Source organism: Natator depressus, chromosome 2 (assembly GCF_965152275.1).
Source record: "Natator depressus isolate rNatDep1 chromosome 2, rNatDep2.hap1, whole genome shotgun sequence".
Classification (NCBI taxonomy): domain Eukaryota; kingdom Metazoa; phylum Chordata; order Testudines; family Cheloniidae; genus Natator; species Natator depressus.
Genome location: NC_134235.1, coordinates 255,997,401 through 256,022,558, shown reverse-complemented (window position 1 = coordinate 256,022,558; position 25,158 = coordinate 255,997,401). Strand labels below are relative to the sequence as shown.

At 45.8% G+C, this 25,158-nt stretch overlaps 1 protein-coding gene across 1 annotated transcript in view; it reads left to right on the top strand.

The window, feature by feature from the left end:
* OBSCN (obscurin, cytoskeletal calmodulin and titin-interacting RhoGEF) overlaps positions 1 to 25,158 on the top strand; it is a 289,193-nt gene that overhangs the window by 57,265 nt on the left and 206,770 nt on the right. The window contains exons 11-22 of the mRNA XM_074946416.1: positions 5,844 to 6,119; positions 6,822 to 7,097; positions 8,734 to 9,009; positions 9,608 to 9,883; positions 11,235 to 11,510; positions 12,702 to 12,977; positions 13,519 to 13,794; positions 14,374 to 14,649; positions 15,720 to 15,995; positions 20,682 to 20,957; positions 21,668 to 21,943; positions 23,865 to 24,140. Of these exons, the coding sequence (XP_074802517.1) occupies positions 5,844 to 6,119; positions 6,822 to 7,097; positions 8,734 to 9,009; positions 9,608 to 9,883; positions 11,235 to 11,510; positions 12,702 to 12,977; positions 13,519 to 13,794; positions 14,374 to 14,649; positions 15,720 to 15,995; positions 20,682 to 20,957; positions 21,668 to 21,943; positions 23,865 to 24,140 (3,312 nt within the window). The remainder of the gene's footprint in view (positions 1 to 5,843; positions 6,120 to 6,821; positions 7,098 to 8,733; positions 9,010 to 9,607; positions 9,884 to 11,234; positions 11,511 to 12,701; positions 12,978 to 13,518; positions 13,795 to 14,373; positions 14,650 to 15,719; positions 15,996 to 20,681; positions 20,958 to 21,667; positions 21,944 to 23,864; positions 24,141 to 25,158) is intronic.

The following is a 25,158-nucleotide window of genomic DNA, read 5'->3' as shown; positions in this document are numbered from 1 at the left end:
TTTTGCAAGCGGTTCAGATGTCCAGTAAATAGCAGCTCAGGCCTGACCTATCCTGAGCCATTTCAAAATAAACTGAAAATAAGATTCAATTGGGTGGAAGTGATGGGAACATCTTGCGGTTTGATCGAGCACCTGCCGATATTCTCCAGCTTTTTGCTGTTCCAGAAGCCTCTGGAGCCCCACGCCATGATTGCCAAATAATGAGAACAGCAAACAATCCCTGATGCTGAATTTTGTTTTGTTAAAACAGTTCAGTGGACAGTTCTGAGTGTAACCCTTCTGCCCGTCAGAGTTGGCAGCGACAAGGGCCGGGTTCAATATCTAGGGGATCCATTCCAATAACACAATGCAAAACCGGCTCGAGCCCACACCCAGTGACCTGGGACAAATATATACCACCCCCGCTGGGCGCCTCCAAGAGGCAATACTTCCCCTCTCGCAAGCACATAGTCTGAGTGTAGCAAAAAGTCTTTTAATAACAGAGAGAAACAATGTGGCATTATGTTGGGGAAACACCACCAACAGGTTTCATAACACAACCCATGAGCAAAAAATCCACCCCAAGCAAATTGGGGCATGCCCTTTCCCTTTGGTTCTTGAGTCCAGCAACCCCAAATCACCCAAAGTCCCAAAAGTCCAATGACCCAAAAGTCTCTGTCCCTGGTTAGGGGGGCCCCAGAGTTCGAAAGTTTATCTGCAGAGCTTTACCTCCCAACCTGGGTGGAGATGGGTGGGGGGAGAGAGAAGTAAGGGGCACCTTACATGATCTGAAGCTGACCGCCCCACAGCTCCGCTCCGCTCCGCCAGCTGCCCCACGAACTGCTTTGCTCGGCTCCGCTCTGCGGCCCACAAGCAGCTCCCGCCGTCCCACGAACTGCTCCACCAGCTGTCCCACGAACTGCTTTGCTTGGCTCCGCTCTGCGGCCCACAAGCAGCTCCCGCTGGTCCACAAACTGCTCCGCTCCACGTCCCACAAGCAACTCCCGCCGTCCTATGAACTGCTCCACCAGCCTGTCCACAAGGCACTCCAGCCCTCCCGCAAACTGCTCCACAATATATCTTCAGGCTCCCCCACTACTTAACACAACACTCAGTGATTTCAGTTCTTAGTCAGTTCAGCTCTTTGGTGAATTCAGCTTCTAGTAGGGGAGCCTCAGTGCTAGTGCACCATTAGCCCAAAGTGAGCTCAGCAGCCTGTAACTAGAGTCCTGATAGAATCAAAATTAGCTCTCATATTCCACAGTGGAGAGAAGAGGAAGTGTGATTAGCATGTAAAGCCCTCACCAAGGGGCCCATGCCACCAAGTATTAATACTTGTCCCCAGCCTCTCTCAATTCACAGAGTTTTGGAACCCATGACCCTTGCCTAGCGAGTGCTACTTAGTTGATGGTGAGTCCCTCCATCATAACAAAAGGCCAAGTACAGTTCCCAGCACACTTCCCATAATCAGGGTAATAACAATTTATTCTTCCTGCCCCAATAACAGAGACACTGGGGATCCCACAGCAGCCAAAGTGACCATTTGGGCAGCTATGGCCTCATTCTAGGCAGGGTGGGTGTGCCTATGCAAATGAGATCAGCCCCTGAAGTTCTTTTCCACAACTTGCCACACTTCACCACCAGATGTCAGGGTGGAGCTCATCCTGACACTGCTTACATGAGTAACAAATAGATTCCTTCAAACCCAAGTCTTTTGTGGATAATTAGCCCGTTGAAAGAGGGATACATTAGCCCGATAAATTATTTGCAATAAACAGTTTGAGCTGCTCTGGTGTTAATTCTGAAGACTAACGACGAAGGATTGAATGACAACATTACTGTTTTATTTCTGATCATTTTAGCAGAAATACCATCTGCTCTGGATTATAGGTGAATCTGGAGCAAAGAATATCAGCACTTCCCTCCCATAATCTGACCCTTGCTATCTGTCAATATAATCAAGCTCTTCTCATCTATTTGGTCTCATATCCATTTCTTCTACTCTATGGTATCTCTTTTTCCCCTGTTGGTGAAGTATCGGGTATAAGCCACTGCCAGAAGCAGGCTACTGGTGATCCAATCCAGCACAGTTCCCGTTGTCTTAAAACAGCAGGAATTTGGACATTAACAAAAACCTTCCAGTGATTTATTTGGTATTAGGTTAGATTAGGGACAGATTCTGGGTGTGCTTCTGCAGGTGTGGTAGATGACTCCCTGTGAAGCCACACAGGGGCAAGGTGCTGTGTAATTATAATGCTACCAGTGACGTAGGGGGTAGTACTTGGGAGACCTGGGTTCAAGTCCCAGTGGGACTTACTGTGTGTGTCTGGGCTAAATCACTACCCCTCACTGCATCAGTCTCCACAGGCTATGGAACATAAAGTGCTTTGCAAACATGATGTGCTCAGTGTGGTTATTAATCAAGGTAGAAATTAGGCTACGGGATAACAATTCATTAATAAATTGTAAGATCAGAAGGGACCATTATGATCACCTTGTCTGCTCCCCAATTAAAACTGAAAAGACAAAAACTAGCTTCCACCTGGCAGAGAGGCAGTTGTGCTTAATTGCTTTTTACTTTATATAAAGAAGGTCTCATCCTCAGATCCCTGTGCTCGTACCGGGCACAATGGGACACTAATCCTGACTGATGCCTTTGGGTGTGACTGTAACACAAATAAATAATGTTTTATTAGACACACAAAGGAGCCACAATGTTGGGAGGCCAGGGGCCCTCCTACTTCCGTGCCCACTAGGGGTCCGAGCCAATACGGGGTGCAGCTCCACTGTAAAGAGTGCAATCTTTGCTGCTCCTTCATCGCCCCGGGAGACATTCTGCTTGCCTCAGTCTTCTGTAAGCAGAACACCTTTGGGACCTGCTGCCGCAACATGGTGTATCTCTGCTTCCTGCTAACACTGCTGTGGCTTCAAGTGCCCCACAACCCACTGGCCCATGTGTTATGTGTTCAGAGAAGGTGAGTTTGTCACAGAGCTCAGCCACAAAGGTTTGGCTCTTTAGCTCAAGCTGTAGCAGCTTGTGCCTCTAGCTCAGTGGGTTCCCTAGTTCAGTCCCCAGTGTCAGCCAAGATGGCCGCTGTTGCAATTTAGTGGGGCTCAGACTAGGAAGGAAGCTTTTGGAGGGGAGATTGCAGAGCAGGAGTTGATTTTAAAAAAATGAAAGAAACCCTGGTGGTCTGCCATTGCAGATGCAAGGCCACACAAAATTTTGGAGATGTAGCCAGTGGACAAAATGGCTGCCCTGGTCAAGCCTCAGAATGACTGAGTGCTGTTTGCATGAGAATTCCAGTGTTTTCAGTGCTCTTTCAAACAGGGTGACTTCAGAGCTGCACGGGATAATGCGGCATCTTACCCCTCCCCTGTCGTAACCAGAGAGCACTATGCAGTTACTATTGCTGTGTTTCACATACATGTGACTGTAACGTGACATGCAGGTCCATCAGCAGCTCATTGGAAAACTGATCCAACCTTGAAAGGCAGGAGGGATTTATCAGTTCTTTTTCAGTGGCTGGTGCTTTAGTTGCAGAAATCTTTATTTTACTGGATTCTCCAGAAGTGCCGTGACTTTCTGGGTCTTAATTTATCTGGTTACCAACGCACTCACTTTGGTTTTCACAGTTCTTATGTGCCAGGGCTCCACTGGAAGCACAAAACCTTTCCTTTTAAAGGGGTAAATATTCAGTGTGACGCACTGGGATAGACTCATAGACTTTAAGATCAAAAGGGATCATCATGATCATCTTGTCTGACCTCCTGCATATTGAAAGCCACAGAACCTCGCCCACCCATTCCTATAATAGACCCCTAACCTCTGGCTGAGTTACTGATGTCGTCAAAACATGGTTTAAATACTTCAAGTTACAGAGAATCCACCATTTACACTAGTTTAAACCTGCAAGTGACCCATGCCCTATGCTGCAGAAGAAGGTGAAAACCCACCAGGGATGTAGCCACTCGCCGTCATGTTAAGGGAAACAAGAACTGAGCATCTACAACCTTGTGCACTGGACCACATATGGTCACCAAGGAGTTGGTTCTGCAATCGACATGATTTTAAAGTTAATTGTACACAGTGTTTGCTCATAAAATCCTAGTATAGAGGGGCCAGATCCTCAGCTGGTGTAAATCATCATAAGCGACTTCTATGGAGCTACACTGACATATGCCATCTGAGGACTTGATAATATGTCTATTTTACTAGCTTAATTGAATATCTTGCTTAACTTTAAAAGTATTTCTGTCCCTTTGTGAATTGTAAGGGTCATATTCATTCCTAGTATAAATTTAGTGGCGTTAACCTTGGGATAAATTTGACCCTAGCAGAGTAGCTCAATTATATTGACTGGCAATTAGCAACTTTATTCACAATATATAACATGTCTAATATTAAAGGGGAAAAGTAAGACTTAGGAGGTGAAATCATTCATCTGTAATATGTATGGCCTGTTACTTGATCATTCAAATAGATGACATCCAGTTATGTGAGCTGTTTTGTGAATTATTGTATTAATATATACATGTCTAGTCAGTCCATATTCACAAAAGTCTAACATTCAGACCAGTGTTAACTGGGCCGCTTTTTTTTGCCCCTGTAATTCTGAGTGCAAATAACTTGCATCCATTGTAATACATTTCGATATCTAAGTACTGACTGTGTCTGTAAATCAATTTAAATATGTGAATCACCTAAATTGCATAAGCGGTTATTTTTAAGCCACAAATAGTGGATGCAAAAATGGAAACTACTGCTTAAAAATCTGTCCCTAAATACCTACTGCCTGATTCTCCTTTCCCATACATCAGTTTTACACTAGTGTAATCTTTAGACTTCAATGCAATCAATTCTGATTTACACTGGTGGGAAAGGAGAATCATACTGCTTTTCATGTATGTATTAATGCAGACAGTAAATCAACATTTAAATAAAAAGATATAAAACAACATTAAGTACAATATGCAGGAAGAAAGAAACTGTTCCATATAAACCACTCTCAGACAGGCAATGAGAACTATGGCATAAATTGTGGGGATAATCAAACAGTGACTTGCTAGTCATTGGTTAGCAAGATGGCTGACCATATCCTTTAAATGGGTATATTTAGTTTATCATTTATTAGCCATGATAGCCTTTCAATGCCAGTTCATTTGCTGAGGTAAAAGTACTAAGGTTCTACTTTGGAAGTAAGGGTGTTTAAATACTTCATTTGCTGCCAAATATACTAGATACATTAAGGTAAAATCCCCCTGCTACACTGCTGAATGTACCATGTGTGTCTCAACATTCATAGATTTTGAAGGCTGAAAGAAACTGCTGTGATCATCCAGCCTGACCTGCATCACCCAGGCCACCCATTAATAGTTCCACCCATTACTTCCTACATTAGGCCCATATTTTGTGGTTGAGTTAGAGCATATTTTAGAGGGAGATACCCAATCTTGATTTAAAGACTTCAAATGTCAGAGAGCTGATTTCAATGGCATATTACTAGACCACAGCAGCACTGCAAATGTGATGGGGTTGGCTTATCCCCAAGAAGATGAACCAAAAAAACCCCACTTCAAACAACAACAAAAGAAACAGTTTTTGGAAGTTAATATTGAAAGCTGGAAAATATGCAGGGCTGTCTACCTAAAGAGAGTATCAAGATACCAAGGATTTGGAGAAACCTTGGGGGTGTGGGGTAGAGTTCATTGATAATATGCTGTTAATGGAGTATGGAACTATAAGAACCATGTTTCATCAAACGAATGACTTTATTTTTTAAAAACACTAGATACATGTAACAGTCCACTGCCCATGATAGTTTTATTCCTTCTGTGGTTCTTCTTTAATTTCCCCATCTCAGAGCCTGAGGAAGTGTTTGCAAACAAGGAGAAGGTGCAGAAGGAGGTGAAGGCCGCCCTGACAGAGAGCGCCACCCTGAGCTGTGAGGTGGCCCAGGCCAAGACTGAAGTGAAATGGTACAAGGACGGGAAACTGATCACCTCCAGCAAGAAATTTAGGGTGGAGTCTGAGGACAAATCCCGGCATCTGGTGGTGGAGCAGGTGGAGAAGCAAGATGCTGGAGAGTACACCTGTGAGGCCGCAGGCCAGAAACTGACCTTCAAGATTATCATCACAGGTGGGAGAGATTGTTTCCTTTCTACTCATGCACTGATTTGTTGCAGTTGTTGAGTAAAGCAATCTAGAGTGAGATGCACTTCCTACATTGCTGGCATCTCAGCTCTGAGTGAAGGAGGCTTTTGAGGGGACTTTGGGTTTTGCCACAATATTGTGAATACATTTACAGAGTAAGCAGGTAAAATGCTGCTGAATCTTCTTGGTCGGTGGGTGTTTTGCAGGAATAGCATAACGTTTTCCAAACTAGGTTGGAACTCTGAACGTGGTATCCATCAGTGCATCCTAGCTTCTCTGTCATGTCTTCATTTACTTTGGAAAAAATAACAGTGCTCCTCAAAGAGAAGAAATGTTGGTCGTTTCACCTACCACAGGGGAAGGAAAGTTTTGCAGCGAACATCTCAGCTAAAAAAGCTACAGGGAGGCTTGAGAGGATAAATTCAAATTTGGATCTGAGATCGCTCCAGGGGAATCATGAGAGGTTGAGTCTGGGGATTTGGGGTGGATTATTATAAAGGACAGGTGCTGGCAGGTCCATAGTTAAGGTTGCACATGGACTTGCACTGATGGTGGCAGGGGTCAGGCAGAGGTGGGAAACATGCGGTGAAAGGTGCCTCGGAGGCAGAGCTGTCAGCTTCTCCCTCTGTGGACTCTGGATGGCATCAGTGAGGAAGTTTAAGCCCTTCTAATTCCTTCTTCATGGCAGAGAGAGAGGATGTGTTTGCAAACCAGGAGAAGGTGCAGAAGGAGGTGAAGGCCGCCCTGACAGAGAGCGCCACCCTGAGCTGTGAGGTGGCCCAGGCCAAGACTGAAGTGAAATGGTACAAGGACGGGAAACTGATCACCTCCAGCAAGAAATTCAGAGTGGAGTCTGAGGGCAAATCCCGGCGTCTGGTGATGGAACAAGTGGAGAAGAAGGACGCTGGAGAGTACACCTGTGAGGCCGCAGGCCAGAAACTGACCTTCAAGGTTCTTGTCACTGGTAGGAGAGAGTATTTTCTTTCAACTTAAGGGCTGATTTGCTGCCGTTGTTGATTGAAGCTTTCTAGAGTAAGCTGAATTTCCTGCCCTGCTGGCACCTCGGCTCTGAGTCCAGAGAGCTTTTGGGTTTTAGCACAATATTGAGAATACGTTTACAGAGTAAGCAGGTAAAATGGGGAAGGCGCCTGAATCTTCGTAGTCGGTGGGTGTTTTGCAGCAGCAGCGTAAGATTTCCCAGAGGAGGTTGGGATTCTGAATGTGTGTTTGGCATTCATCTGGCTTCTCCTTAATGCCACTGTTTCACTCCAAGGGAAATGTCAGGGTTTGATTTACCTGTGCCCTGTCCCTTTAAAGATTGATGGTCTGCCCAGGTCTTCAAAGGAGACAGCTCTGATTGCAGCAGTCAAATCTGGTGTGAAAGGACTGTGTGGCAGAAAGCCTTGTGCAAGCTGGGTTTGTTTGTCTTTGGATTCTGTGTGTAATAAGCCCCCAGATTTGAAGCTGTTCCTGGCCGGGGAGTGGAACATTTTGTGAGCCAGGCTCAGGGACAGTTTTAAATCTGGATTTTCGTTAAGCTGGGTATCCAGAAACAACTCAACTTGCACAAGCCCCATTGCTGCTGAGTCCTTTCAGGGTACACACAAGTCTGCTGCTGCAACCAGAGCCATCACCACCTGAGAATCCATCCGCAGACCTTCCATTCTTAAAGGGACAGGGCACAGGTAAATCAAACCCTGCTATTCCCTTATGAGTAATATGCAATCAAGGACTTTATAGAGTTGACAGCACTACTTAAAGGGGATGAAAATATTCATCCCTTGAGGTTTCAAAGGGGAAGGAAATATTTGCACGGAAGATGAAATAAACTGAAGGGAGCCCTGCACCAATAAATTGAGATCTGGATCTGAGATCACTCTCCAGAGCAATCATGAGCATCTGGATGTGGGGGTTCAGGTTGGTTTATTATGAAGGGGATGCCATACAAGCTCCACAGTAAAGGTTGAAATTGTCCCTGTAGTTATGTTGTTCGGGGTCAGGCAAAGTGGGGGAGACCTGAAACTAATATGGCCTAAAGAATCATTACCTTTTCCCTGCCTTCTCCTTCTCTGTTCTCTGGATGGCATTGTTACAGCAGCAGCATAACTGTTTCCAAACTAGTTTGGAATTTTGAATGTCTGTAGGGCTTCCATCCGAACCACGCTGGCTTTTCTGTAATGCCTTCATTTACTTAAAAAAAATAACAGCGCTCCTCAGAGGGAAGGAATGTTGGTCATCTCAGCTATCAGAGGGGAGGGAAAGTTTTGCGAGGAACATCTCAGCCCAAATAAGCTACAGGGAGGCTTGAGGTGATACATTAATATTTAGATTTGAGATCGCTCCGGAGGAATCATGAGAGGTGGAGTCTGGGGATTTGGGGTGGATTATTATAAAGGAGAGGTGCTGGCAGGTCCATAGTTACGGTTGCATGTGTACTTGCACTGATGATGGCAGGGGTCAAGCAGAGGTGGGGAAACGTGAGGCAAAAGGTGCCTTAAATGCAGAGCTGTCAGCTACTCCCTGCCTCCTCCTTCTCTGTTCTCTGGATGGCATCACATCAGTGAGAGAGTATAAGCCTTTTAATTCCTTTTCCCCAACAGAGAGAGAAGATGTGTTTACAAACCAGGAGAAGTTGCAGAAGGAGGTGAAGGCCGCTCTGACAGAGAACGCCATCCTGAGCTGTGAGGTGACTCAGGCCAAGACTGAAGTGAAATGGTACAAGGACGGGAAACTAATCACCTCCAGCAAGAAATTCAAAGTGGAGTCTGAGGGCAAATCCCGGCGTCTGGTGGTGGAGCAGGTGGAGAAGAAGGACGCTGGAGAATACATCTGTGAGGCCGCAGGCCAGAAACTGACCTTCAAGATCACTGTCACAGGTAAGAGAGAATATTTTCTTTGAACAGTTTGCTGCTGTTGTTGGTTTAAGTATTGTAGAATAAAGTGAATATCCTGCACTGGTGGTATCTTGGCTCAGACATTCCCTACTGAGTGATACACAATGAATGACTTTTTAAAACCAACAGTGCTTCTTAAAGGAAAAGAAGATAGTCGTCCATTCAGTTTTAAAATCGGAAGGAAGGGTTTGTAAGGAAGATGTTGGAAAAATCCTAAAGGGAGCTCTGTGCCGATAAGTTCAGATCTAGATCTGAGGTCACTCTCCAGAGCAAGGATGAGAGTTTCAATGTGGGGTTTGGGTTGGTTTATTATGAAGGAAACGCCCTACAGGCTCCATAGGTAAAATTGAATTTTGCTTGTAGCTATATCGTTCAGGGTCTGGCAAAGTGGGGGAGATGTGCAGGAAGCAGCCTAAGGAAGCAGAGCTGTCAGCTTCTCCCTGCCTTCTCCTTCTATGTTCTCTGGGTGGCATTGCATCACTGAGGGAGTTTTAACCCTTATAATTCCTTTTCTCCGGCAGAGAGAGAGCATTGCATCACTGAGGGAGTTTTAACCCTTATAATTCCTTTTCTCCGGCAGAGAGAGAGGATGTGTTTGCAAACAAGGAGAAGGTGCAGAAAGAGGTCAAAGCCGCCCTGACAGAGAGCGCCACTCTGAGCTGTGCAGTAGCCCAGGCCAAGACTGAAGTGAAATGGTACAAGGATGGGAAACTGATCACCTCCAGCAAGAAATTCAAGGTGGAGTCTGAGGGCAAATCCCGGCGTCTGGTGGTGGAGCAGGTGGAGAAGAAGGATGCTGGAGAGTACACCTGTGAGGCCGCAGGCCAGAAACTGACCTTCAAGGTTCTTGTCACTGGTAGGAGAGAGTATTTTCTTTCAACTTAAGGGCTGATTTGCTGCCGTTGTTGATTGAAGCATTCTAGAGTAAGCTGAATTTCCTGCCCTGCTGGCACCTCGGCTCTGAGTCCAGAGGGCTTTTGGAGAGATGTTGGGTTTTAGCACAATATTGAGAATACGTTTACAGAGTAAGCAGGTAAAATGCGGAAGGCGTCTGAATCTTCGTAGTCGGTGGGTGTTTTGCAGCAGCAGCGTAAGATTTCCCAGAGGAGGTTGGGATTCTGAATGTGTGTTTGGCATTCATCTGGCTTCTCCTTAATGCCACTGTTTTACTCCTAGGGAAATGTCAGGGTTTGATTTACCTGTGCCCTGTCCCTTTAAAGATTGATGGTCTGCCCAGGTCTTCAAAGGAGACAGCTCTGATTGCAGCAGTCAAATCTGGTGTGAAAGGACTGTGTGGCAGAAAGCCTTGTGCAAGCTGGGTTTGTTTGTCTTTAGATTCTGTGTGTAATAAGCCCCCAGATTTGAAGCTGTCCCTGGCCGGGTAGTGGAACATTTTGTGAGCCAGGCTCAGGGACAATTTTGAATCTGGATTTTCATTAAGCTGGTTATCCAAAAACAAACACAACTTGCACAAGCCCCATTGCTGCTGAGTCCTTTCAGGGTACACACAAGTCTGCTGCTGCAACCAGAGCCATCACCACCTGAGAATCCATCCACAGACCTTCCATTCTTAAAGGGACAGGGCACAGGTAAATCAAACCCTGCTATTCCTTTATGAATCTTCTTCTTAGTATATGCACCACATGCCTCCTGTGGCACGTGACCAGGATTCATCACCAAATTTAGTCCTCTGGTTGGATCATTTCCTTCCCCAGCTTGCGCCAGGTACTGCCAGGGAGTGTGACGTGAACGCTGATCCATGCCCCTCTCCTTATGAGTGATAAACAATCATTCATTTCTAAAAACGAACAGTGCTGCTTAAAAGGAAAGAAGATCGGTGTCCATTCAGGTTTCCAAGGGGAGGGAAAGGTTTGTAAGGAAGATGTTGGTGAAAAAACTAAAGGGAGCCCTGTGCCGATAAATTGAGATCTGGATCTGAGGTCACTCTCCAGAGCAATGATGAGAGTTTGAATGTGGGAGTTCGGGCTGGTTTATTATGAAGGAGATGCCCTACAGGCTCCATAGATAAAGTTGAAATTGTACTTGTAGTTTTATTGTTTGGGGTCCTGCAAAGTGGGGGAGACGTGCAGGAAGCAGCCTAAGGAAGCAGAGCTTGCAGCTTCTCCCTGCCTTCTCCTTCTTTGTTCTCTGGGTGGCATCGCATCAGTGAGGGAGTTTTAACCCTTGTAATTCCTTTTCCACGATAGAGAGAGAGGATGTGTTTGCAAACAAGGAGAAGGTGCAGAAGGTGGTCAAGGCCGCCCTGATAGAGAGTGCCACCCTGAGCTGTGAGGTGGCCCAGGCCAAGACTGAAGTGAAATGGTACAAGGACGGGAAACTGATCACCTCCAGCAAGAAATTCAAAGTGGAATCTGAGGGCAAATCCCGGCGTCTGGTGGTGGAGCAGGTGGAGAAGAAGGACGCTGGAGAGTACACCTGTGAGGCCACAGGCCAGAAACTGACCTTCAAAGTTCTTGTCACTGGTAGGAGAGAGTATTTTCTTTCAGCTTAAGGGCTGATTTGCTGCCGTTGCTGGTTTGAATATGGTAGAATAAAGTGCGTTTCCTACACTGGTAGCATCTTGGAGAGATTTTAGGTTTTGCCATGATATCGATAAGAAATGAACAGAGCAAGCAGATAAACTGGGGAGGAAACTGAATCGTTGTTTAGTCGGTGGGCGTTTCACAGCAGTAGCGTAGTATTTTCCAAACTAGGTTGGGATTCTGAACTTCTGCATGGCATTAGTGTTACCACCTTTGAAAAGCAAAAAAAAAAGGCACCCGCCCACACAGAGGGCAAACCCCCTGTAACTCCAACCACAAGGCGACTTCACAATCCCCCTTCAACAGCAGCTTATAGTTTCTATAGTAACACATATAGATAAGATTGATAACATTGTACATCTCCTCACTGTTGCGTAACTCAAACCATCTGTCTTACCCATGGGTGGTGCACTTGTGTGTTGGTGGGCAGCCAGCTGCTGTGTTTTCAACACCTTTGACCTGTTATCGCTTAAACGGCAGAACTGGGAACGCTGCAGCATCTTTAGCTGGACACAGAAACTTTTAACATTAGATCTCCCATTGTGTTATGATAATAATGCAAATCTTTAGACCCACGTAAAAAAACCCTGGGAAATGAAATTTATTTTTCTGGCAACTGGCAAATCCATAAAACAATGACCAGGTCTGTCAAATATCTGCCAGGTGGTAACCCTGCAGGGCATCCATCCATGCCACTCTGGCTTCTCTTTAATGCCTTCATTTACTTTAAAAAGTAACAGCGCTCCTCAGAGGGAAGAAATGTTGGTCATGTCAGCTATCAGAGGGGTGGGAAAGTTTTGCAAGGAACATCTCAGCCCAAATAAGCTAAAGGAGGGTTGAGGTGATACATTCATATTTGGATCCGAGATCGCTCCAGAGGAATCATGAGAAGCGGAGTCTGGGGATTTGGGGTGGATTATTATAAAGGAGAGGTGCTGGCAGGTCCACAGTTAAGATTGTACGTGGACTTGCACTGATGTTGGGAGGGGTCAGGCAGAGGTGGGAGATGTGAATCAAAAGCTGCCTAAGATGCAGAGCTGTCAGCTTCTCCCTGCTTTCTCCTTCTCAATTCTCTGGATGGCATCACATCAGCGAGAGAGTATAAGCCTTGTAATTCCTTTTCTCTGGCAGAGAGAGAGGATGTGTTTGCAAACCAGGAGAAGTTGCAGAAGGAGGTGAAGGCCGCCCTGACAGAGAGCGCCACCCTGAGCTGTGAGGTGGCCCAGGCCAAGACTGAAGTGAAGTGGTACAAGGACGGGAAACTGATCACCTCCAGCAAGAAATTCAAAGTGGAATCTGAGGGCAAATCCCGGCATCTGGTAGTGGAGCAGGTGGAGAAGAAGGACGCTGGAGAGTACACCTGTGAGGCCGCAGGGCAGAAACTGACCTTCAAGATTGTTGTCACAGGTAAGAAACAATATTTTCTTTCAACAGTTTGCTGCTGTTGTTGGTTTAAGTATTGTAGAATAAAGTGAATATCCTGCACTGGTGGTATCTTGGCTCAGACATTCCCTATTGAGTGATACACAATGAATGACTTTTTAAAACCAACAGTGCTTCTTAGAGGAAAGAAGATCAGTGTCCATTCAGGTTTCTAAGGGGAGGGAAAGGTTTGTAAGGAAGATGTTGGTGAAAAAACTAAAGGGAGCCCTGTGCCGATAAGTTCAGATCTTGATCTGAGGTCACTCTCCAGAGCACTGTTGAGAGTTTCAATGTGTGGGTTCGGGTTGGTTTATTATAAAGGAGACACCCTACAGGCTCCATAGTTAAGGTTGAAATTGTACTTGTTGCTATATTGTTTGGGATCAGGCAAAGTGGGGGAGACGTGCAGGAAGCAGCCTAAGGAAGCAGAACTGTCAGCTTCTCCCTGCCTTCTCCTTCTCTGTTCTCTGAGTGGCATTGCATCAATGACGGAGTTTAAGCCCTTGTAATTCCTTTTCCACGATAGAGAGAGAGGATGTGTTTGCAAACAAGGAGAAAGTGCAGAAGGCGGTCAAGGCCGCCCTGACAGAGAGCGCCAGCCTGAGCTGTGAGGTGGCCCAGGCCAAGACTGAAGTGAAATGGTACAAGGACGGGAAACTGATCACCTCCAGCAAGAAACTCAAAGTGGAGTCTGAGGGCAAATCCCGGCGTCTGGTGGTGGAGCAGGTGGAGACGAAGGATGCTGGAGAGTACACCTGTGAGGCTGCAGGCCAGAAACTGACCTTCAAAGTTCTTGTCACTGGTAGGAGAGAGTATTTTCTTTCAACTTAAGGACTGATTTGCTGCCATTGTTGATTGAAGCATTCTAGAGTAAGCTGAATTTCCTGCCCTGCTGGCACCTCGGCTCTGAGTCCAGAGAGCTTTTGGAGAGATGTTGCATTTTGCCACAATGTTAAGAATAAATTCTCAGAGTAAGCAGGTAAAATGGGGAAGGCGCCTGAATCTTCGTAGTCGGTGGGTGTTTTGCAGCAGCAGTGTAAGATTTTCCCTTCGAGGTTGGGATTTTGAACGTCTCATGGCATCCATATGAGTCACCCTGGCTTCTCCTTCATGCCAGTGTAGCACTCCTTAGGGAATGATCACTCTCCAGAGCAATCATGAGATGTTGAATGTGAGGATTCAGGTTGGCTGATTTAGGAAGGAGATACCATACAAGCTCCTTAGTTAAGGCTGAAATTTCAGGCAAAGTGGGGGAGACATGCAGCTAATACTGTCTCAGGAAGAAGAGCTGTCAGCTTCTCCACGCCTTCTCCTTTAATAGTCTCTGGATGGCACTGTATCAGTGGCAGAGTTCACCCTGTAATTCCTTTTCCATTGGCAGAGCCCGAAGAAGTGTTTGCAAACAAGGCGAAGGTGCAGAAGGAGGTGAAAGCCGAACTGACAGAGAGCGCCACCCTGAGCTGTGAGGTGGCCCAGGAAAAGTCTGATGTGAAATGGTACAAGGACGGGAAACTTATCACCTCCAGCAAGAAATTCAAAGTGGACTGTGAGGGGAGATCCCGGCATCTGGTCGTGAATCAGCTTGAGAAGAAGGATGCTGGAGAGTACACCTGTGAGGCTGCAGGCCAGAAACTGACCTTTAAAATTATCGTCACAGGTGAGAGAGAGGTGTTTACATTGGTATTCTCTGTTGTGACCTGCCATTTTGATTTTCTCCTTCAAATATTTTGAGTTAATTTGGACGATATGATATTATTTGCTGTTTTATTCTGAACAGTTGAACGGAAGACAGATGGGGCCCAATCCCTAACTAGTGTAAATGAGCAGTGCTGTCTTGACCTTAGTGTGGCAATGCTGGTTTATACCAGCTGAGGATCAGGTCTATAAGGGGGAATTTCAATGAGTTTGGTGTTATTTTGTGAATGGACGTCAGGGTATAAACAAGGACAGCATTTGGAGGGGAGGCCCAATTAATAACCATGGGGTGTGAATCAGCTTTCACTTATACTGAGTTTACACCACTGTAACTCCACTCATTTCAAGGAGTTACTTTGGATGTGCAGGCGTATGTGAGAGAGAAATCAGACCCTCATTTTATGAAAACATAAAATTTCATGTTCTTGGATTTTGAGATCACCTGACAATACAGACATTATCTGATTTGGAAGCTATAACTGCGTACCTAAGTCATAAGTGCAGTTACCACAGTGGTGGCTAGGTGTGAGTCTAACTGATCAATGGCATTCAGAAATGCCGATGTGTGAGCAACTGTGCCAGCTGTGTTCTCAAATTCGATGCACATTTGTTCAAGCCCATTGTATCTGTGTAACGCTGACCACGTCATTCGTTGTGTTGGGGATCAAACCTAAGACCTCTTCAGCTAAACGAGTGAGCCTCTCCTGTTCACCTAAAAGGCACACCTCTAGCTGGCCTAGCTACCACTAGAGGGAGACCAAGTGCCACTCTGAGCTGCCTGGGGTTACATATAAAAGGCACTGTATTTCTTCTGGAGCCTTTCATTTCTTCTGGATGATGCCTCATCAGAAACACGATTGATGGAAGAAGTGTTGGATCTGGGGCTTGAATTTAACAAAATGGGGCCCATTTCAAAATTGCATGCAATATGACGCAGCTCCGCTCCTGGGCTTTACATTGTGTTGGGAATACTTTGTGCAGCTCTAACAGGGCATTAGGTTTTTAAATGGCTTCTCCCCCTCCCCCTTGCAGAACCTGAAGAGGTGTTTGCAAACCAGGAGAAGGTGCAGAAGGAGGTGAAGGCCGCCCTGACAGAGAGTGTCACCCTGAGCTGTGAGGTGACCCACGCCAAGACTGAAGTGAAATGGTACAAAGATGGGAAACTGATCACCTCCAGCAAGAAATTCAAGGTGGAGTCTGAGGATAAATCCCGGCGTCTGGTCATAGAGCAGGTGGAGAAGAAAGACGCTGGAGAGTACGCCTGTGAGGCCGCAGGCAAGAAACTGACCTTCAAGGTTATTGTCACAGGTGAGAGAGACACTTACTTTTATTTGTTATTTTATTGTCCACTCTTCTGGGAGCATTTCTTTGTGAGTGATGGGATGTTAAATAAGCAATATATGGTCCTCTAGCACTGTAGTGAAGCGAAGACTCACCGCCACAGCATCTCCTGCTGGTCGTCTGGGAATTAGCTCTTTTCCAGCTTACGGAGCACCCTCTGCAGGCCGGTGTCTTGCCTGCCGCTGGCGCCATGTCCCTTTACCTCAGGGTTCTGCCCCAGCAGTACCCCCACACACTCGATCTCCCCTTCCGGGGGAGCCCCCAACCCTCTAAACCCACCTTGCCTCAGTGGCTACTGCCAGTCATCGTCTAGCCCCCGCTCACTGGGGCAGACTGCAGTGTAATGGCCACTCATCATTGGCAAGGGGGTAGGACCTGCTGCTTTTGCCTATCCTCGGGCTGTCCCTCTGCAGCCCCAGTACCTTTTGGCCTTTACCAAGGCCTGCAGCCTAGCGGTTTACCAGGCTGGAGCTCCCCAGCTCCCTTGCCCTATTCCCCTGCTCTGCTCTGCTCTGCTTCAGTACCTTACTCCCAGGCAGCTAGCCCTTCCCACTCCAGGGCTAGAGTGAGACTCCTCTGCTTCTGGCCCAGAGCCCTCTTATCAGGGCCAGCTGGGCCCTGATTGAGCTGGCCACAGCTGTGGTCAGCTACTCACTCAGCTTCCCCCAGCTGTTCTCATGCCTCTTCCACGCTGCAGCCCCCTCCAGGGCTGCTTTTATCCCCTGTTCTGCAGGAGTGGGGCAGGTGCCCCACTACAAGCACTCTACTGCAGTGTGCAACTAGGCCTCCTGGGTGTGTATAACTTCCAGCTCCGTTGTAGTCCTGCTGCCTTCAGTGGGATTGCTCCTCTCCGTTAAAGTTATGCAGGTCCTGCAGTAGCTTGCTGAATGGTGGTCTTGGTGAAATGCAAAGTCTGAGATTTGGCGTTTGGGTTCAGATGAACCTCCAGGTAGCTCAGAAGCTCCTCTGAATGTAAGAGGATTTATTTGAGTCTCTTTCTGCTATTTAGTCATGTTAAAATCTCACAAAAACAGGCTATCTCACAACACTTCTGGTGCTTCCTGCTTTTGGCAAGGTCAGCAGTACAGTGAGAATAGGCCATCTCATTGTGCTCTGGTAATGTTTGATCTATTTGCTGTCTGAACCAGAAAGTGAAAAGTTACCTGTGGGGTTTTTTTTTAAATAACAAAAAGTGGACAGAAAATTGTGTTGGTGTTTAAGGCAAAGTTTCTGTTCCTCTTTTATTTATCTGAACTGATTTACCCAGCACTAGATTCTACCACCGTAGTTCCCAAACTTGCCAAATGTTTTCTGTGCATTGTAGGGGCTTACTGGATTTTATCCTCACTTCTTGTGTCATATCTTTATTCTAGCTGTAAGTGACTGGAATTGTCCTGGGAGTAAGTCAGGGCCAAATCTGGGTCATTATATTGTGTTTGTGGCATCCCACTCTTCTGCCACGAAAATGATGGTAATGATTGTAACATCGTTTCAGCCTTCTGACTTGGCTGCAGGGTTAAGTAGGAGGTGCAGGTGGAGGGTGTGAGATCACAGATCACTTTTTTATTTTAGACAAGGCAATCTTTAGTGATTAGTGAAGGTGGGAGAGGAAAATTATGACAGATTATAAATACGAGACTGAGAGGCAGAAATTGGCCAAGAATCATATTACACTCTTTGAAACAAGAGCTCATGTTAGCTTCCTGTGGCGGATCATAGTTGTTTGTGTTTTGTTTTTTTTTTGTTTTAAAGCCAGGAGCTAATTGCCGTTTCCTACTTGGGCAGTGCACCCAACAATGCAATACTTCCAGCAAGAGGCACTGATTGTTTGCATCTATGTGTACGAGAGAGCTCCATAGCTTTAGCACAAAGGTTTTTCTCAGGATGATGGATGATGAAGTGCTTCTGGCTGAAATACCAGAGCTTTGCATGAGTACATACTGTAACCTTGGATGAAAGCCTAAGGATTTTCCGCTACTCAAGGCTTCTGGCATAAGGCTGAGACATGATAGGTTTGTTTGTGTAAATGGGTCTGGTGGTTACGTGCTAGGCTCCACTCTACTCTGCTGCTCGCTTCCTGCATGACTTTGGGCAAGTTACTTAACCTGTATGTAACTGCCTTTAATCCAGCTGGAAATGAGCATGCTGATACTTCCCTACATCCCAGGGTCATTGTGAGAATTAATTGGGGTGTGCAAAGGGCTCTGAAATCCTCACGTGAAGGGTGCCATTTACCTACAGAGGTTCCTCTACCTGTTCCATGCATGTTGCTAGGAAGGATGGTCCAGGGGCTAAGACAGGAGCCTGCGACTCGGGCAAACCAGGTTGGGCTCTGCCAGGTGAGACTAAACACCATACAAGATTGTGAGATGCTCAGACGCTGCAGTAGTAGGGGCCAGATAAGTAGCTTAGATACATTATTAACATGTCTTACAAGCACTAATTAGTTAAGCCTCTGCACACCTCTGTGAGATAGGTGGTATTATCCATATTTTACAGATGGGGAAACTGAAACACAGGGAGAATAAGGATGTGCTTCTGCTCCCATTGAAATCAATGGGAGATTTGCCAAATACTTCAATGGCAACAGGTTTGGCATCCTAAGTGACTTGCCCAGGGTCACAAGGAAATCTGTGGTAGAGTCAGGAATGGAAACCAGGTCTTCTGACTCCTCCTTCTGTGCCTTAACCCCAAGATCGTCCTTCCTCCACATCTCTTGGTATTAATTTGTGGTGAAATTCAAGTGAATTCACCAAAGAGAATTGGTGTGAGCAAGTGCCATGCCACTCAGGTAAATCCAAACAACTGAAACTTGCAACTGGGAAGAACTCCATCACTTAAAATTAAGTTCCATACATCTGGGGCAGGGACTGTCTCTTTGTTCTTTGCTTGTACAGCCCCTAGCACGGTTGCGTCTTGGTCTAGGGCTGGGACTCCTAGGCTCTACGACAAGGGTGCCCAACCTGCAGGCCATACATGGCCAACCAGAGCATTTCATAAGGGCCCACGGCCTGCTTCAACACCATATACTACTGGCTGATTCATTAGCATTTTGTTGCCATGTTTACATCATTTTAGTTTATACAAGTGTGTAAATAGACAATATTGTACATAGAAACAGCCTATCTAAATACATACGAAACAAGCTGAACTTAATATATAAATCAATACAGGTGCCTTTAAATCATATTAAAATATGTAGAATCTGTTTGGCCCGCACAAGGTTGTGCTTAGGTTTTATGTGGTCCTCCTGTGTAACAAGGTTGGGCACCACTGCTCTACGATAACACAAATAATAATAATGGAATGACATGAATTGTACATATTAGCGGCTATGTTGGGTTTGCATTAGCATATAAAATCCTCTCCCAAGATTCAGAAGACAGGATCCAGTGGGGACGAATTAGTCCAGAGGAATACAGTTGTTCTTCCCTCATGGTCTTTGCAGAGAAATGAGCATACTCATAGGTGTGACACAAAGAGCCTTGTGGATCTTCTTTCTTGTAGAGGGTCCAGAACACGTCAGCCATCCTTTACCCGCACTGGAAAATCACTCTGTGCCTAACCTTTCGGGCCAAATGCTTATCGAAAACACAGTGAACTTAGCAACTGTGCCCAGCTTTGCTGAAAAGTTTTGTAAATCTCAGCGAACCTTTTGGATGAATCTGGACTGAATTTCAAGGTCATCACAAAACCTGAAGCTTGAGTTCTGGTCCAAGGCCCATTAAAGTCCATAGAAAGAATCCCATTAACTTCAGTGGACTTTGGATCAGGTTCAGGCATGTGGTATGAGGTTTCCTTGTGATCGTTTTACAGAGCTATGATGGCAGGCCTATTGCAATTGCCAGACTGGATCAGATCAATGGTCCATTTAGTCCAGTATCTGGTCTTCTGCAGTGGCCAGTACCAGCTGCTTCAGAGGAAGGTGCATATTGACCTGTGGGCAATTATGGAATAGCCTGGCCATTTGGGAAGTCTCTTCCTGACCCCAATTAGTTAGAATTTGGCTTTGCATGAGAGTTTATGGCCCTTCCAAAATTTTTTTTTTTGAAGTTCGAGCATCTTGCTGGGATTGGATCTTGAATGAGCAATCGCCTTTATTCCTTCACTCTGGAGATGGTGTGAAACTGCAAAACCTGTCTCTGGAGCTGTGTTAAAGTGCAAACATTCACAAAATTCAAGGAAGTTTTGAATCTGGAGTTCCAGTGACATGAAATTTTGGATTCTGATCTAAAATTCCCCCAAATTCAAGGGGATGTGGATCCAGTGTCCTGATTCAGACCTATTGTTCTTTCGATTGTAGTTCTCCTGGCACTGTGGCAGAGTTTAAATACTAAAGAAGAGATCTGAGCTAGGTTTTATATTTTTATATTTTGACAGGCTGGATAGTTCTCCCCCCAAGCAGTTCTGGCTAAGGGTAGGTTCTGTCATTTAAAAGATCCGAGGTCAGAGTTCTGTCCAGCTTTTCTATTAAATGAAGTCATTAGAAGTTGGTCCAGTAAAAGATACTACCTCTGCCATCTTATCTCTACATTAAAATGGTCAAACCTAGATTTATTTTAAAACAGCTACAGTCATTAATGGGGAATCTGAAACCCCCTGCTTCAAAAGGAAGGTTTGTTTCTTGATTATCCCCTATCCTCCTATTTGCAGAGGCAGAAGATGTGTTTACAAACAAGGAGAAGGTGCAGAAGGAGGTGAAGGCCATCCTGACAGAGAGCGCCACCCTGAGCTGTGAGGTGGCTCAGACCAAGACTGAAGTGAAATGGTACAAGGATGGGAAATTGATCACTTCTGGCAAGAAAATCAAAGTGGAGTCCGAGGACAAATCCCGACGGCTGGCCATGGAGCAGGTGGAGAAGAAAGATGCTGGAGAGTACACCTGTGAGGCTGCAGGACAGAAATTAACCTTCAAAGTTATAGTCACAGGTGAGAGAGACTGATTTCTCTCTTATTTTCCATATTGGAAAACTGAAGCACAGAAAATTTAAGTGACCTGTTGTTCAGGGAGCCAGTAACAGAGCCAGTTTGGCTTATGATAAATTTAAACCAACCAACCAACGAACCAACTGAAAAGTGCAGGAGTTTATGCATTAGACTAGTCTTTGATTTTGGCCTGGCATAATTCTGGAGAAGTAACAGAGGTGGGTGGTTTATTTTTTTCATTTTTAATTAGAGAACACCTGTGAAATTTTGGAAAGTTTAAGCATGAAATCCAGAATGTAGACTCTTTTTTTTTTCTTGAACCACCTTTATTTTGGATTGCAAGATAAAATGCATCTCTCCTCTTGTTTGTATGATTTAGTGTGTATTTTCTTACAGCACAGTCATCCAACTCATGATATTCAGTGAAGTTCTGATGGACAAATGTTAACAAATGCGTTAGTTTCTTCCATTGCAGATTTTAGAAAATCATGGTAATTAGAGATGGAAAAACCCTTGTAGGTCACCTAGCCCATCCTCCGCTGCTAGTGAAGGAGTGTTCCTCCTACCACTTGCTGGTGTGGTCTAGTTTAAATGACTCAGGAGATGGGCACTCCGGAGATATGAATTTGGAAAAATTTTCATAAACCTGCCTGCTGGTAATGAAGATCAAAGTTGGGGGAGTTAACTTTTTAAACTGTTTCCCTCAATCTCAGAACCTGAAGTTGTGTTTGCAAACAAGGAGAAGGTGCAGAAGGAGATGAAGGCTGTCCTGACGGAGAGCACCACCCTGAGCTGTGAGGTGGTCCAGGCTGATACTGAAGTGAGGTGGTACAAGGATGGGAAACTGATCACCTCCAGCAAGAAATTCAAAGTGGAGTCTGAGGGCAAATCCCGACGGCTGGTTGTGGAACAGGTGGAAAAGAAGGATGCTGGAGAGTACACCTGTGAGGCCACAGGCCAGAAACTGACCTTCAAGGTTATCATCACAGGTGGGAGAAACTCTTTTTTAAAATTTTTGTTAGGAGACTAAAGTGATTTTATTTTATTAAGAATATTGTCCACCATTTTAGGAGCAAATTATGGGTCAGAGAGTGGTGGCTGTTGCTTTGGTGCAGAAGTTGGGGGGACTTTTAAGAAAATGTATATATTTGTAATGGATTGCAAGATCTTTAAGGCAGGGAGAGCCTTTTCTCAGTATGTTTGGAAAATGCCCAGTATATTGTGAACCCTTCCCGAATATACAGGAATAATAATAGTGCCACAATCCCTTCCCCTCCCGTAAATCCATCGATGCAGCCAGAATGCCAGAGAGTCAGCACATGGCTCTCCACGCCACTCTCAACCCCAGTGAATTTGCAGAGGGGGGCCATGGTAGAGCGGCCCTGCGGGGGTATCTGCACTTCCTTGCCCCTCATGGATGGGTGCTCTCCGTGTCTGCCCAAGAGAGGTTGGCGGGGAAGGACATCACAGGGATGGGGATCTGCCTTTACACAAATGCAGTGGCCCCATGCGAGTGGCACGGAGGGGCAGACGGTGAAGTGCGCTGAGGTCTGGTGCCTGGGCGTCTGATTGGGAGAGTGGATTTCGCCTGCCCAGCTCATCCACGCTCCTTTGCAGTCAGTCTGATTACTCCAGCGTTATGTGGGAGATGAGCATTTCATCCCGAGCATAAGGCTACGTGTGTGTGAGGTGGGCAGGCTGGTACAGTCTGAGATGCTCCATGCCCCAAAGGGGTCCTGGCTGGGAGGGGATGGTGTGTAGCCAGATGACCAGTAGCATGGTGAGAATGCAGTCTGCACCCTGGTGCCGGGGAAGCATCCTGTCTATCTCTGTACGCTACAAGGATGACAGCTCTGGCATCTGCCTCTCAGATGGTGCAGCTCTGTGACATATCCTAGTGGAGCCAGGGCTGCAAAGCCACAATCCAGCCTTGTGTATAGAGTATACCATCTGATCTCAGCCCTCTAGCAATATACAGAAAGGTTTAATTATGATTTCAAACAATGTATTAAGCACCTGTTACCCGGTCACGCCTTGGTGCTGTGCCTTAAGCAAATTCAGTAATTGAATCATAAATTCAGCTTGGTGGGTCAGCTAGAAAGTCCACCAGACCTTGTCCTAGCTATAGGACACAGCCTTCTCCCAAATCTGCAGAGACATGCAGGTGCGAACAGGGGAGATTAAACAGTCATCATTCAAGCAAACCAAACTGCACAGAGGGCGTGTGAGCCAATGGGTAGGGCACTGGACTGGGGACTCGCGAGAGCCTGGTTCTATTCCTGACTCTGCTGTTGACCAGCTGTGTGGCCTTGGTCCAGTCATTTTCCCTCTGTGTGTCTGTTTCCCCTGCTACCCTTTGCCTATTTAGGTTGTAAACTCTTTGGTGCAGGGACTGTCTCCTCCAGTACATTTGTGCTGCACCTAGCGTGGTCCTGCCTCTAGGTGCTACTTTAATACCATTGTTGCAAATAACAACAAATATGAGGAGTTCTGCAGTCACCGTGGGATTCTAGCTCATGTCCTCAGGAAGGGAATAGCATAGTCAAGGCCCTGCTGCTGAAAACTGCAGTTGGTCTGATCCCTGGAATAACTAGTCAGGACTGCCCAGCTGATCTGATTTGCCTTGATGGGACCGGGAATGAGAGCATACTGTGGTGGTCAGCAATGTGGCCACCTTCCTGGCATGCTAACACAGATCCTTAACTGTCTTGTCATAGCTCCTGTGAAACAGTAACAAGAAGTTTACCGCATAAGAAAACCTGAAAATTTGTTCCGTGGTGATGTGAGAACTTTAAATGCATGTTGTCAGATTGGAGACGTGGATTTAACTGTTCCCCTTAGGCCCTGATACAAGTTTTGGCAGTTTTCAGGTTATAGATTCACCTAATTTGAAATGTTCTCTTTTTTCAGAGCCTGAAATCATATTTGCAAACCGGGAGAAGGTGCAGAAGGAGGTGAAGGCTGTGCTGGCAGAGAGCGCCACCCTCTCCTGTGAAGTGGCCCAGGCCAAAACTGAAGTGAAATGGTACAAGGACGGGAAACTAATCACCTCCAGCAAGAAATTCAAGGTGGAGTCTGAGGGCAAATCCCGGCGTCTGGTGGTGGAGCAGGTGGAGAAGAAGGATGCTGGAGAGTACACCTGTGAGGCGGCAGGCCAGAAACTGACCTTCAAGTTTAATGTCACAGGTGGGAGAAAGACCCTCCTGAATTCCCAACGATACTGTCGTGTCTGAAAATGGGCTAACAACAACAGTAATAAATGTGTGCTGTGAGACAGACCCTCAGCTTGCATAAATTAGTGTCGCTGCATTGCAGGCTAGGAGCTAGGCTGATTTATGCTAGCTGAGGGTCTGCCCGAATGTTTTGCATATACCAAAATATCAGGGTGTATCAATATGTGATAAGAGTGCATCACATTATTAAATTGGAGATTTAATGATAAATAAAGTAATAAAAATGATATACTCCTTCCAGAACAGCATGATACTTTTATATATAACGCATAATATATGGGAGTGGCCGAGTCACAGAGGGAGAAGTAAATTTAAGAAGCACAGACAAGGGAATAAAGAAAACTGCTCAGTTGAGATTTGAAAAGAGGCCAGGGGAGAGAGGCGCAGTTGGGTTGTTCCAGCTAGCAAGATCTGCAGAGGAGATGGCTTTTGCACGCACACTGGTGAGCTGGAAGTCCGTGGAGCCCTAGTGATGTACACTAGTGGAGGAGCTAGTCCTAACTGGTGATGGGTGAAGCAGTGCGGAAACTGGCCCAAACTGTCACTCAGAATTCAAACCGAATCTGGACCAAACTTTCTGAAGTTCAAAAATGGTGGACTTTAAAAAACGATCAGACGGTGTGTTTCATTTGCTTGCTGCCGCTGCTTTTCCCATATTCAGGTGTAAAATACCTAATTATCACAACAGGTTCTTCTTCTAGCGCCTGACACTGGACAGCATCCCTGTTCAGGAAAGCCTGTAAGCATATGCTTAACTTTAAGTATATGCTTAAGTGCTTTCCTGAATTAGGCTTTGGCATTTCCAGCCTCAGAGGAAGCCAGAAGTAACAAAAACCTCTTCTTGCAAGATTCCTAGCCTGGCTTTGGAGACTGAAGATGCTGGGATATGTTTTTTGGAGAATCATCCATATTTTTGAGTGCTCATCTAAACTGATCTAAAGCTGTGAATTTTCTGAGGTCCTTTCATAGTA